Below are 14,037 nucleotides of genomic sequence, written 5' to 3'. Positions count from 1 at the left end.
CGCAAGTCATTTTATCCCACAATTGGGTTTTCTGCGTAATTTTATTTAGTACTTTTGTAAAAACACGAATTTTGGTTATTTGTAACTCATTTTAATTAATTAAATTTGTTCCCGTATAAAGTTTAATATATTTCTCCGTTATTAATTAAATAAATCTCAATTCCGATAACATGTGATTTATTTACGTCACAGTCTGCTAATTCCCCGCGAATATTTAAATGTCGTAATTTGACCTGTCACAAACAGTTCCCGTACGACTGAAAACCGTCTAGTGTGAAGGCGGCGCCAGACATGCGTCATTCGTCAAGCACCGAGCAGCGACTCGCCGAATCGCGAGCAGTGTGGATGTCTGTTTGTCTATTCGGCAAGCAGCAAACATTAGTGCTCGTTGTTTCCCGTTCAGTGTCGGTCTTTTGCACACATCAAAGTGGACGAATATTTGGGAAAAGGCAAACTTTGCTTCATCCACACATTCGGCTTTGTGGTTGGGAGATAAGAACTGTTCACGGTTTCCAATTTTGTCATCAGAGCCTCATTGACTATTGGGTAAGACGAATTTTATTTTCTTAAATTGAGGTTAAGTAGTTCTTATTTGGCTGAAAACTAGTGAATGACCAGGCTACTGAATTATAAACTGAATTCTTTAAATGTTTTAAAAATTCCTACAAATATTAATATTTAATATTTTGTCATGATTAAAGTTACAATTTTAAGGGTTTTCATGTCCTATACAGTTATTGACCGGGGTTCCCCATTAACTCATTAACATTTTATGAACTTAAGAAAAATAACATAAACAATAATTTTATTCTTATTTTAAGGTATGGAGTGGCCTAATGAGTTGGTGTTGGATTTCTTACAATACTATGAGAATGAACCAGTTATTTGGAACCCTTCTCATCCCAATCACAAAAATAGAAATGAAATATACGATGCATGGAAAAGAATCGAAAGCAAGATGGGTAACAAGTTTTCTGTCACCGAATTGAAAAAGAAAAAAGACTCTCTGATGGCTTCATTTAGAACGTGTTTGAAAAAGGTTAAGGAAAGCTGTAAAAGTGGAGCCGGATCTGATGATATATACAAACCAAATTGGTTTGCTTATGAAATCATGGAAAGATTTCTCAAAGATAAGAACCTGCCAAGAGAGACACTTAGTTCAGAGGTAAAATATTTATATTTATTTATTAAAATCAATGGTACAGGGTACACATGTATTTAACTGTAGTCATTTTGCCAGGGGATTTTTCCATTGTTCATAAAGTATTCAGCAAACTCTTCTCTGTATTCCTTTGCTGCGGTACCTGGCTTCCTAGGCACTTTCTGTAGAGGTAACATAGATGTCATATCAGCGGTATCTTCCCTCCACGACCCTCCTGTAACCATACCATTATCTTCAGAATCAAAGGTTCCCGCTGGAGTGTACATCGATCGTGATGTCCTGCTTCTTCTTAAAAAATTATGCAGAATAACACAGGTCATAGTAACTAGTGCCACTTTGTCAGGTTGTAGTAGCATTGGCTTCCTTAGTACACGGAAAACACTAGCCATTATTCCGAACGTATTCTCTACTATTCTTCGGGCTCGTGATAGACGGTAATTAAAAATGCGGGGTTTGCTACCTTGTTCATGGCTACCTGGAAATGGCTTCATGAGTCGCTTACTTAAAGCAAATGCATCATCACCAAGAAATACATACGGCATCAGTTTTTGTCTCCCTGGTAGCGGCTCATCGTTAGGTAAATTCAAACTCTTACTTTTTATTTTGTTGTAGAGTACAGTGTTTTTAAAAACTGCACCATCACTCAGTCTTCCTTGACAGCCACAATCAGCGAACATAAAACAATACTCAGCGTCAACCAGCGCCATGAGTACAATACTGAAGTATTTCTTATAATTGAAGAATTCGGATCCACTGTTGATTGGTGACTGAATTGTTACGTGTTTCCCATCAATAGTACCAATGCAGTGTGGGAAATTCCACAGTTCCTCGAAATGCCGACTAATTATTCTCCACTCAGTCGCAGTAGCAGGAAGCTGAAAATGTTATTTAAAATTAGTGTCATTGTAATACTTTACATTATACAAAGTTACTACATTTGTGATTTCAGGTGGCTCCACCTCCAAATGAAGAGCAATTCCAAGCCGAAAGGAACATAGATTTGCCAAATTTATCAGATAATGTACCATCTGCCAGCAGGGAAGAGCCTGAACAAAGAAACGAAGGTAATGTGTTTTTTTCTATTGACTATCCATCACCGTAATTCGTGTGGGAGTCCCATAATTTGCACCGTTGTAGTACTGGAGTTATTAAGATACTTAATGAATTTGTCTTTAATTATTTTTGTAACTTTACAACATGACATACAAAATTGTGCTTTGCATATATATTTTATTCCATTATATTGTAATGTTTCTTTTCAGCTATTGTTCTACCTGCTTGTGCCACAACTTCGCCTAACTATGCCTCATCTTCCTTTAAACCTCCACCACGAAAAAAGTCCAGAAACAGCTGAAGAAATTGAGATAAAAAAGAAGATGGATGCTGCGTTTACTACTTTACAATCACTTCAACCAAAAAAAGAAAAACACTTATGTGACATATACGGCGAATTAGTTGCGGCAAAATTAAAATCGATGGACGAGTCTACAAGGGAAATATGTATGCACCGGATTGACAACGTTCTTTTTGAAATGAGAATGGTGAAAGGACCTGCAACATCGGGCAACACCTACTTCATGCAACCATCACCTTCCTCGTCAGCTTCTGTAAATTCATCCCCATGTCCTGATGAAACTTTAACATTGTACACAGTTCCAAGTGATTCCAACGAATTACATGCTCTCTCTGGAACTGTTGTAGTATGTTCTGATGCTGAAAATAGTGAACATCCTCCAAATGTTGGACTTGAAAACTACTTTTCCAAATTTAAATAATTGGTTACTTAATATGTTACTAAATAATATATACTTATTGTTTAAATGCTAAACCTAATAACAATAATACGTAAATGATGTAAATGTTCTTGTACAACGTGACGAATAAAATGAGTTTGAAAATTTTATTATGCTTACCTTAATAACATCCTTCAGTACTTCAATTATTGAGCTGCATACTTCTGGAATTATCTCTGATATTATTTGGGGTGATACTTTAAACAAGTAATGCAGGCTTTTAAAACTATCTCCTGTTGCTAGGAATCGTTAAGGTTATGGCTAAACGTTCATTCGGTGGTATTGCTTTCCTCCACTTTGTATCTTTCTTAGCAATCAAAGGTGTTACTTTTGCTAGTAGTGAACTAAAATCTTCATTAGACATTCTACAGAAGTTTTGGAACTGTCCAGAAGGCTCTTTTAACAAATCTGCTAATAAGTTTGTACCGCTGTACCTGAAATCAGAAAACATGCAATAAAGTGTTAATTATTACTGTAGGTGGCATGGTAAGACTTAAGCCCAAGATCATGATAACTTATATATATATATATATATATAAGTTATCATAACATGGTGTATATATATATATATATAAAACCATGTATAAATACTATGTGTGTGTATGTGTGTGTGTCATCGAAAATATTAAATATGCTTAGTACGTAAGTTGCGACGGGGGTATTTTTTTATTTAAACGTATTAGCTGAAAACTGTATACCTAACTAAATATACAAAACATTGGGTAAGCTGTTCTACAATATATTATAGCTTAATCTTAGTGCAATTACTATATATATTGAGAAGTGTCCCAACATTCCCAGGGATAACAAACAAAATTCAGTTATTATTTACAAGGTACTTACTGGCTTCTATTACGATTTACGGATACCGCCCACCATCTCCTTCTTCTAGGTTTCCTTTTCATTTTTAGCAGTAAATATCCTCCAGTTAAAATTATAAAAGCGTGATAAGCAAGAAGAGCATCATCAACATCGACATCCATGTTGACGATTATTTGCTATTCCCAGAACGAACACGTGCTCGGAAAACCTCACATGTGTGTAGACGTCTGCTCGTTAATCGGCAAATAGCAAGACAACTAGTTCGCCGAACGTCAAACAATCGGTGCTTGCCGAATGACGCATATCTGGCGCCGCCTTGAAAGTGTGCATTTGGTCACGTAGGCCACTGAGCTAGAGGGCGATACAGTAGCCGTGCGGTTCTAGTGGCACTGGACGGCTGTAACACGATTACAAAACGTGCCCGTGTTCAAATCGTGCAATGTGAAAGGTCTCGTGCTCTTCAACAGTCGATCAAGAAAAATTGCCCGGGCGATTTTTTCCCGCACGAGCAAAATCGTGTAATGTGAAAGGAGCGTTAGCGTTTTTGTTAAGCGAAGCTCTCGATGGTGACAAAAACTTGCTCCAACAAATTTCCTCGAAAACTGCTTTCCTCCAAATACAGAATTAATCAGCTGGATATTAAAAAAAAAAGAATTTGACTTTTTTCAAACCTCAAAACATTGATTAAATAACATATGGGCCTAGCAGAAGACAACATTTGTTTGGCCTATCAAACACTGATACGCTATCAAACACTGGGTGATTTAACCTAGTACGAAAAAATGAAACGCATTTAGTTTTAGAACTCAATACGATTGTATTAATGTTTAAACAAAAATAGACATTACTGAAAGTATGTGAAACTATGAAATCAATGATATTTACATAAATCACAAATAAACTCATCGTTCTCCTCTTCAGCTTCTGTGCAGACTTCGTGAGCCACCCAGAACATCTAATCCTGCCTTCGTTGTCCTTAGATTTCGAGTAACAATCACCACAGAATAAATAATGAACGTCGCTGACGTTGCCTTCATCGTCATCATCATAGAGATCATTATTTTTCTTAAACAATGCTGTTTCTTTTCGATTTCTCTTTCTCTTTTTGTTTCTAGTCTACGATGTTTCGCATTCGCCTTATCTTATTTTTCTTTTTTAATTGCCATGAGAGTGGCTTTTTATGGACTGGATGATAGAACTGTTGCTTTTCCTTTCTTACGATTAGTTTTTCTTTTGATAATCCTATTGACCTTGGATACAAAAACAGTATCACGTGGACTTACAGCAAATGAAGTGGACTTCTTGTTTGGTGGATTGTTCAAATTTAAAGTTGTTTCTAGGGCACCAGCTGGTGAAGTAATGGGAATAGACGGATCAAATGTGGCAGAAAGAAGCCCACTGCCATACCTGATTGGATGACCAACTGAAGGTAGGGATACCATTATGAAGGCGGTATTGGGTTTTTCAGAACCACTAATGAGTCCTGTTGAACTACTGTTGTTAACAGTCTGAGATGAAGATGCACAAACTTGTATGACGGTGTTCTCTTCACCTGGAGCAAGGTCTTCTTGTGAGTTATTTCTGTTGTTTCAGCAGCTGCATAATCCAGTTCTATAAAAACATTTCTGTCGATTGGGACGATTCCACATTTTCTAAAGCATTTTATGGCCATGGCTGGTGTAGCTCCCTTAAAAACGCTTCACCAAGTAGCCGGGAATTGAGTCACTGTCCGTCCTGGATTATTCCTTAAGAACTTTTCAATGCTTCGTACAAAATACTATTGAAAGGTGCCTTAAACGCAACGTCGAGTGGCTGCATTTTATGACTGCAGTTGGGTGGGGGGGGGGATGCACAAAACAGTGACATGATTGTCTCTGGCTTTTTCGATGAAGTCTAAGTTGTTCGTGTGAGTTGAATGACCGTTAAGTACCAGTAGAATCGGGTCGTCTTTTGTTGGCTTTGAAAATTTTAAGAAGTGGTCAAACCATGAGGTGAATATTACAATTTGCACCCAACCAGTAGGATGACATGCAAAATTTGATCCAGGAGGTGGACCATCGTGCAGTTGAACTTTCATTCTACGCCTTGGGAAAATCACAAAGGGTGGTATAAATTTCCCCTCAAACCGAAACACAGCTATAAAAGTAAAAATAACGCCTCGTTTAGCAAATGTTAAAGATCCGACTTGTCGCCGACCTTTTAGAGCAAAGACCTTGGACTGGACTGTTAAGAGTCCAGTCTCATCAACATTGTACCCAAAAGGTGGTCCGCGGACCCCTAGGGGTCCGCAAAGCTCGTTAAGGGGGTCCGCAGCGAGGTGGTATAAAATAAAAAAAAAACTTTCTAATAAAAGTTATTCTATAATTTTGATTTTTTTAAAGTGTTAAAATATAACACTAAACAGATATTTTAGGTATGCGAGTAAATACGACCAGCGTAGTTTGTAAGTCCATAATGTGAACTGTGACAAGCTTATAGAGACATCATTACTGGGCGAGTGACGGAGCGATAGTACGAGAGTGAGCGGCGAATGACGCTGATATACATTTCCCCACTCCAGCGAAACCGCTCCTAACCGGTTTGTCAGCCATGGCATTGACCCTGCTCCCCACTACGCGCCGTCGCCGACACTCGCAGTCGCTCACGTGATCTCTCAGAATAGATTCAGTTGTACTGTGTTGTACGTTCAGTGGTACTCAGTGTTGTTGTCTGTTGATAATTGCATTTATGTAACAACAGTTTATTTAATAATAGTTGGTCGGTTTAGTTTAGTGTTTAGTAGCCAAAAGTAACAATGGATCGTTGGTTAATTAGTGCCAAGTTAAAAAGGCCAATATCTGACGTGGAAAAGGAAGAGCATCCTTCATGTAATACTGCTATGGTCGATGAAGTGCCCAGCTGTGAACAGCCCTGTACTAGCTAAAGAAGCGTGAGTAAAAAATTAGGTACCAGTAAAAAAAATAAGAAAATACAATAATGAATATTTGGAATTAGGTTTTACATATATTGGTACTGAAGATAATCCAAAGCCACAGTGCGTTATTTGTTTAGAAGTTTTGTCAAATGAAGGCATGAAACCTGCTAAATTGCGACGTCACCTTGAAACAAAACATCCTGAATCTAAAACTAAGTCAGTAGAGTTTTTCAACCTAAAGCTAAACGAGTTAAAAAAATCTAAAAATATAATTAAAAAAGGTATTGTAGGTCTAAATGTCAATGAAAATGCAACATTAGCTTCTTACCAGGTTGCTGAGCTTATTGCAACTTCTGGCAAGGCACACACAATAGCAGAAGAACTTATTATTCCTGCTGCTGTAAAAATGTGCAGAATTGTGCTTGGAGATCAAGCAGCTAAAATGATCAGCTCAATTCCATTATCGAACAATACAGTTCAAAGGCGAATAACAGATATGTCTGAAAATATCCAATACAATTTATTTATGAAAATATCTAATAGCGACATGTTTGCCTTGCAAATAGATGAAAGCACGGATATATCCAAGAAAGCTACTATGCTAGTTTTTGTCAGATTTATTTTCGAACATCAATGTTACGAAGATTTTTTGTTCTCTTGTGAACTTATGCATACAAAAGGTGAAGATATTTTTAATGCTATTGATAAGTTTTTTTCCCAACACAATATTAAGTGGGATAAATGTGTGTCTATTACAAGTGATGGTGCTGGAGCTATGTCTGGCTACAAAACAGGATTATTGGGCATATTACAAAAAGTCGCACCACATGTCCAATGGACTCATTGTTAAGTTGTTAAGATAATGAATTTCATTAAATCACGCCCCCTACAATCCAGGCTGTTTGAAGCGTTATGCAGAGACATGCAGAGTGAGCATATTCAGCTCTTGTTACACACCGAGATTAGGTGGCTCTCTCGGGGAAAGGTACTTGAGCGGTTTTTTGAACTCAGAGGTGAGGTTCGTGTTTTTCTCCTGGAAACACAATTTTCTAATCAACTGAACGATTTTAATTGGCTATGTAAGGTTGCTTACCTATCAGATATTTTTGGACACTTAAATGAATTAAATTTAAGTTTGCAAGGATTTTATGTGGATATATTCAGAGTGGAGGACAAGATTGCAGCAATGAAACAAAAATTTGAACTTTGGTCCAGAAGAGTTGAAAAAAAATCATTTACAAACTTCCGATTACTACAAATGTTTTTAGAATCTAACCAGGAGCAGTTATCAGAAAATGTCAGAGAAGAAATATCGGCCCACCTTAAGACTTTAGCAACATCATTGAAAGAGTATTTTCCAGAACCAGATTCTAAGAACAGTTGGATAAGAGATCCCTTTACTACTATGGACATTGAAGAACTAAATTTAATTGAAAAAGAACAAGACCTACTCATTGATTTATCAAGCAATGGCACCCTTAAAAGTACCTACAAGGACGAAACACTCATGGAGTTTTGGTTGATAGTGCAGCGAGACCACAAGGAGTTAGCTTTTAAAGCCTTAAAACATTTAATACAATTTTGCACAACATACAAATGTGAACAGGCGTTCTCCACATTATGCTATATGAAAAACAAATTTTGGAATAGTCTCAATGTGCATGACGATTTTCGTTTAAAGGTCTCTAACTTGCGACCTGATATGAAAGAAATTCTGGACAAAAAAGATAGATTTCATCTTTCACACTAGGACTAATCAAAATCATATAAAAAAGTGAAAAAAATCTTTTAAACAATTCATAATAGTATAAAATTAAATTGATAACAATTTAAATTATGTAAAATAAAATTATGTAATGTAAAATAAAATTTCATCTTTTTTAAATTTAATGTGTGCCCACTTATTTGTTTCCTAGCTAGGCAAACGAACGTTTTTGGCATTTGTTTTAATACTTTTAAAAAAATATTGGATAATAATGTAAACACAAGAGTGCAATAATTACTTTTCAGTTTATACTGTATCCATCGTGGGTATATATCCAGTAAGTATAAATAATATAAATATATTACAAGTACATTATGATTATATATATATATATACATATATATCCGTTTGTTTAAGTTATTAATAAATACCCACTTACCATACATTCAAAATTACTTTTAGGGGTCCCCAATGGTTTGAGTTATTTTCAGGGGGTCCTCAACTCGTTAGAATTTGGGAACCGCTGCTTTACAGTATATCCCTAATGGAACAATCAATTTTAAGTTCAATTTCTCAGAAGAATGGCAGGTTCTCCCACAACGGAAAAACAAGGCAGTATGTGCAATAGAAATTGAAAAATTTCCCGACCTCTACAAGGAAAGACTGCCAATAAAAAGAAGAAAGTATAATGATCTGCAAGACTTAAATCAATTTTACCACGATACTATCATGAGTTCTACGACAGTATCCCCTTCGTTTAAGTGCCCTACCTGATTTGAACAACTGTAAAACCATGTATAAAATATCTTAGTTGATTTTAAATGATTTTTTAATGTAATTAAAACTTGAATTGTGCACGAGAAAGTTTTGTTTTGTTGTTTGCACATCAACTCTATTACTTTTACTCAATAGTTATTTTGCCAAGAAAACCTCGTATCTCCAAAATAAATCTCTTAACTCCAAAATAAAAAGTTCATGAGGTAAAATTAGTTCTTTTTTTCTAAACAATACAACAAATCAACCCAATTCATGTATCCAATTGCAATACTCATACAATTCAAGTGTCCATTGAATTTATATAATGTTATTTTGAGCTCCTGAAAATTTAGGCATTTTAGAGTAACGAGGTTTGCTAATTAGGGTAGCGATATATGGCACAACCATAAAAAGGTATAAAAAGTCATTATTAGTGATAAGCGAATTTTTTTACAATTTTTCTAGTGATCATTAGTGCATTTTTATAATATGCTAAAAAAATTTAACAAAAAACAAAGAAATCATGCAGTGTAGGGTTAAAAGATTTTAAAAACTTGTTGAATATAGTTGTTTAAAAACCGCCTATATCTACAAATAATACAACACCTATGTCCACTAAAATAATAAAAAACAGAAAACGTTGGCACAGTTTTAAGCCTCTAATAAAAAATTGTATGAATGTTACTTAGGCGGTATTGTTTCTTAAGCGACGATATACGACACATTTTATCATATTGGATTTCGCTCAAATACTAATCAAAACCTGGTAAAAAAAAGTGTAACGCTCTCCCTTACCTCCACTGTATTCAGAGGATTTGCGAGAACCATAACTCCTCCACATGGATGTCCGTCATTAGGGTTCTCATGGCGGAAGATAGGTGAAGGGTGGGCATAGTGGCCACTGAGGGCAAAGTTGCCACTTGAGTCGCCAAATGCCAAAACAAGCTAAATCCACTCTGCAAGTTTTTTAGATAAATGCCAAAAACTGATTGCTTTTCTCACATCCATTACATTTTTATGATTTTTGTTTAAAAAAAAGGTTAAAAAATTAGTTATATTGTTTTAAAATTGCTAAAAAATGGTACAAAAGTTATAATTACTGCAGCCGATTAAATATATGGCATAGCTTGTTTTGGAACAGTAACTATGATTTAGCTGCTTTTGGAAACTTACTCTCCGCCATTTGCTTTTTAACTTTGGTTCCAAAACCAGTTAAATTGCGTTTACCATTCCAAAATAAGTTAAAAACAGAACCTTATATTATTAAATCCTTTTTTCTCAAAACATTGTAGCCTATATTGTTAGGTAAAGTTAGGTTAGGATTAATGAACACAATCGTATTCATTTTCAATACAAAACCATGAATTTATTTATCTACAGAGTTTATAAAATAAATGTGTCGTTTATTAAAAATATTTTCACTCAATCATAGGCTCATCCTCTTCATTTATTTCAAAATCATCATCATCATCTTCTTCGCCTTGATTGGTGGTAGGTAGCTGGAATAAGTCCTTGAAAAACTTCAACTTTGGCTCCCGTTGCCAGTCATTTCCATAGTGGAGATTTAGCAAGCATTTCACATCATTGATTTTTACTTGTTTCACTGGGTGTCCTTCTTGTATCACTCTCAAAACTGCATTGTCAAAATTTTTCCCCCTTTTCATTACTGACTTACTCTCGCCGATTTCAAATACATAGTTTGCTTCTCCTTGTACCAGGATGGAGTTTGGATTACTTTTACTTCTTGAAAAGATAAATTTCTTGGCCTTTTGAAATTGAAAATGCCATTGTCCTGGTTTTTTTAGAACAGCATCGGTTAGAGTTTTCCAATCACTCACAGGGCAATCCGTCCCAAGTTTCACAACAGTACAGTGCTTTTCAATTATTTCAGTGTACTCATTGGGATTGTTGATTACACTCAGATCTTGAAATTTCCTTTCAAGTACTCCAAACACTCTATCAGGGGGAATGAAAGAATGGCCGACTACCGGAAAGAGTAGTACAACTTTAGTAAACATGTTTAGGTGCATCTTTCAGGAGCCAATGAGCAATCATACCGACAACAGTTGTGTTCTTGTTTTGGCCACCACAGCCGTCAGAGAAAAGTATGACTGTGGTGACATTTTCCATGTTAGCGCTTGTTAACCTGTGGTAAACAGCAGATGCAATTTGACTGGACCCTTTTGCATACTGGTTTTCAGTCCAGAGGTAAGAAAAGGTGTTTTCTGAATTCAAGAGGACTTTAGAATGTCCCTCACAAATCACAAAATTATATAGATATAGCTGGCGCTTATAGTATGCGGCTTGTTCCGGTATTTTAGGAAGGACAAGATTTTTCTGACAATCATAGCTCAGAATAAGCTCTTTATCATTATTTTCTTGCAAAAGTTTGTAGAATTTGTCTGCACGGACTTTGTGGGCTTTTAGGTTTAGCTTTAGTGTTTCACGCTTGCCTGCATCTTTTTCTGTGGCTAGTTCACACTCAAGCCTTGTGCAGGTTGAACACTTATCAGTGTACGGAGCGTCAAAACCAATGTTAAAGTTCTCAGAAAAAACCAGCCTGAAAAAGTCATACTCACACTTTAATTCTTCAGTTGGATGCTGCTCAATATACATTTTCCACATTTTTGTAATGTTAAGCTCACTTGGAAGGTATTGCCTATGCTTGTTTTTCGCTCTGCAATAGTGTTTTTGTACTGGAATAAATGTTTTAATAAAAGATTTGATGCTGTCTTTCTTTATATTATATTTATCAACTTGGCGTGCTCCTCCACGAGTCTCCAAAGGTACGACGCCTGTTTCCAGGTACTTTTTGCAAATCAATTGCACTCGGTTTTTACTCTCTTGCAAAATTGTAAGTAGTGCTGCCCGACATACTTTAACATTCTCAGTTTTGTTGTTCCTCATTTTAGGTAAGAAAAAGTCAGTACTTACATTTCTTTTTGATTTGATACCTTCTGGAAGACGAGTCCTTTTTGCTGAGGAAACAATGACGTGCTGAAGAATAAAATTCTTCTTTGATTGAAGGTCAGCGTCTTTATAGTATTGCTGATGTATCTTTCTAACATCCTGCAGGGAAAGTTCTGCGCAGCGGTACTTACTTTTGGCCGAATGTTTACAACTAGGCATCTGTGGAAATCCCTTCGGGCGGTGTCTAAAACAAAATAGGGATTATTAGTTCTCCTATACCTTTAAAAAAATACTAACCTGTAATAAAAACAAATTATAGATCGCAAACGTTGTCAAAAACTGTTGTAGTTAAGTTAGGGCCTAAGCTGAATTACTTTAGGCTGGTTGAGATTAAGTAGTTTAGTTGCGGTTATAGGTTAGTTTAGTTGAGGTTAGGTTAGCTTAGTTGAGGTTAGGTTATTTTAGTTCAAATGAGTGTTAAGATTAGGCTAGTTTAGTTTTCTTTACCAAATGTTGTTAACTTACCTAGCAACTTTTGCAACAGTTTTCTTCCATGCTCTTTCGTTTTTCTTCCTTTTCTTTGCCAAAGGGCCAGGCATCTCTTCTACCAACTCTACTTGTTCCACATTTTGTGGAGTTTCCACTTTTATGTCCATTATATTGACATTTTCTTGTTGAACAATTACAACTTCAGCATTTATAATATCAATACCAACGCCTTCACTACCTTCTAAAATACCTCCTGTATGTTCAGCCTCCATGTTTATGACACACAACAAATCAGGAGCTTTTAAAATAATGTTAAATAATTGAGTGCTATTGCTTCTTATAACACTATTTTAGCCTTTGAAATTTAAAATTAGCCAACAAAATAAACAATTAATTCAGAAGGAAAATGATCAGCAGTTCCCTATAGGAAAAGTCTTTTGGGATTTAACTTATTTTGACACAGAAACATGAAACATTGTAAGTTATTGTAGTTTGATATAGCTGGTTTTGGAACATTGTCATCTGTGCAGATATGACTGTTTTTGGAACCGAATGGCTATAGGATATAACTGATTTTGGAACAACCTTCACTTTTAAATATTAATTTTAAACAGTTTTTAACTGGTTTTGGAACATTTTGAAGTGACAAATCTGTAGCCTAGGTAATACAGAACTCAATGTCATCAATATCTCAACTTTTTTAAATTTTGGATTTAGCCTGTTTTGGCATTTGGCGACTCACTTGAAGTTGTCCTGTATAGTGCTGCAGCCTTGCGGCAATAGTCTCAACTACTCGCCCGGCAGCCGTCGTAATTGTGTTGTATATAGTCGATCACTGTAACAGAATGTTCAAACACCACTACATAGCCCACGAAACAATTATCTGTGGATGAGAGTTTGATTGGGACGAAGAATCAGACCACATTGATGCAGTATATGCCCAATAAACACCACCACCGCTGGGGCATCAAATTGTGGGTGTTATGCGACTCAGTGTCTAAATATTGTACGAGTTTCTTTTGCTATAAAGGAGCAAAATCAAATGAAGACAGGAATGAAACTAAGCAGTATGGATTGGGCTATTCAGTAGTTATCAAATTATTAACTATGGGCAATTATCTCGAAAAAGAATACCATGTTTTTGTAGACAATTTCTTTTCAAGTATAGCTCTCATGAAAATGCTGTACAGTCGGAAAACCTTTTTCACAGGAACAACTAGGCGAAATCGACAAGGATTGCCACAAGAATTGAAAAATAAAATAGGTGTAGGAGAAACAGTATATTACAAAAATGAGAACATTGCAATGGCTTACCGTCAAAAAAAGAACCAAAAGTTTCTCGTTATATTATTATCATCTAAAGGTGACGTAGGAAATGTGGATGTAACAAACAGAAGGCGTGGTAGACAAACTATTAAAAAAAAACCTAAGATCATTGCAAACTACAACACCTACATGGGGGAAATTGACCACTTTGATATGATGC

General features: G+C 35.8%; 3 protein-coding genes across 3 annotated transcripts; 1 reads left to right on the top strand and 2 right to left on the bottom strand.

The window, feature by feature from the left end:
- The first annotated feature begins 283 nt into the window (after positions 1 to 283).
- LOC124371066 lies at positions 284 to 2,516 on the top strand. Its single transcript, XM_046829378.1, has 4 exons — positions 284 to 546; positions 822 to 1,165; positions 2,112 to 2,226; positions 2,425 to 2,516. Exons 2-4 carry the CDS (start codon positions 824 to 826, stop codon positions 2,514 to 2,516), a joined length of 549 nt encoding a protein of 182 aa, XP_046685334.1. The 5' UTR covers positions 284 to 546; positions 822 to 823.
- Positions 2,517 to 3,181: 665 nt separating this feature from the next.
- LOC124371065 lies at positions 3,182 to 4,099 on the bottom strand. Its single transcript, XM_046829377.1, has 2 exons — positions 3,799 to 4,099; positions 3,182 to 3,389 (listed from the first exon to the last, which is right to left on the bottom strand). Exons 1-2 carry the CDS (start codon positions 3,936 to 3,938, stop codon positions 3,182 to 3,184), a joined length of 348 nt encoding a protein of 115 aa, XP_046685333.1. The 5' UTR covers positions 3,939 to 4,099.
- Positions 4,100 to 11,159: 7,060 nt separating this feature from the next.
- On the bottom strand, positions 11,160 to 13,284 carry LOC124371064. The gene is made up of 2 exons (XM_046829376.1): positions 12,588 to 13,284; positions 11,160 to 12,306 (listed from the first exon to the last, which is right to left on the bottom strand). Exons 1-2 carry the CDS (start codon positions 12,821 to 12,823, stop codon positions 11,160 to 11,162), a joined length of 1,383 nt encoding a protein of 460 aa, XP_046685332.1. The 5' UTR covers positions 12,824 to 13,284.
- Positions 13,285 to 14,037: the final 753 nt, after the last annotated feature.

The sequence above is a fragment of the Homalodisca vitripennis genome, unplaced genomic scaffold, assembly GCF_021130785.1.
Source record: "Homalodisca vitripennis isolate AUS2020 unplaced genomic scaffold, UT_GWSS_2.1 ScUCBcl_890;HRSCAF=3802, whole genome shotgun sequence".
Classification (NCBI taxonomy): domain Eukaryota; kingdom Metazoa; phylum Arthropoda; class Insecta; order Hemiptera; family Cicadellidae; genus Homalodisca; species Homalodisca vitripennis.
The sequence above is the reverse complement of the archived record's forward strand: the minus strand, read 5'-3'. Positions and strand labels throughout refer to the sequence as shown.

Bases quoted from the DNA above. Each gene is read 5' to 3' on its own strand.
- LOC124371066 (XM_046829378.1), top strand. From the start codon at position 824: ATGGAGTGGCCTAATGAGTTGGTGTTGGATTTCTTACAATACTATGAG. The intron at 1,166-2,111 runs GTAAAATATTTA...TTGTGATTTCAG, and splicing joins GAGAGACACTTAGTTCAGAG to GTGGCTCCACCTCCAAATGA. The intron at 2,227-2,424 runs GTAATGTGTTTT...GTTTCTTTTCAG, and splicing joins GCCTGAACAAAGAAACGAAG to CTATTGTTCTACCTGCTTGT.
- LOC124371064 (XM_046829376.1), bottom strand. From the start codon at position 12,823: ATGGAGGCTGAACATACAGGAGGTATTTTAGAAGGTAGTGAAGGCGTT. The intron at 12,307-12,587 runs GTAAGTTAACAA...ATTTTGTTTTAG, and splicing joins ACTGTTGCAAAAGTTGCTAG to ACACCGCCCGAAGGGATTTC.
- LOC124371065 (XM_046829377.1), bottom strand. From the start codon at position 3,938: ATGGATGTCGATGTTGATGATGCTCTTCTTGCTTATCACGCTTTTATA. The intron at 3,390-3,798 runs GTAAGTACCTTG...TTCTGATTTCAG, and splicing joins GTAAATCGTAATAGAAGCCA to GTACAGCGGTACAAACTTAT.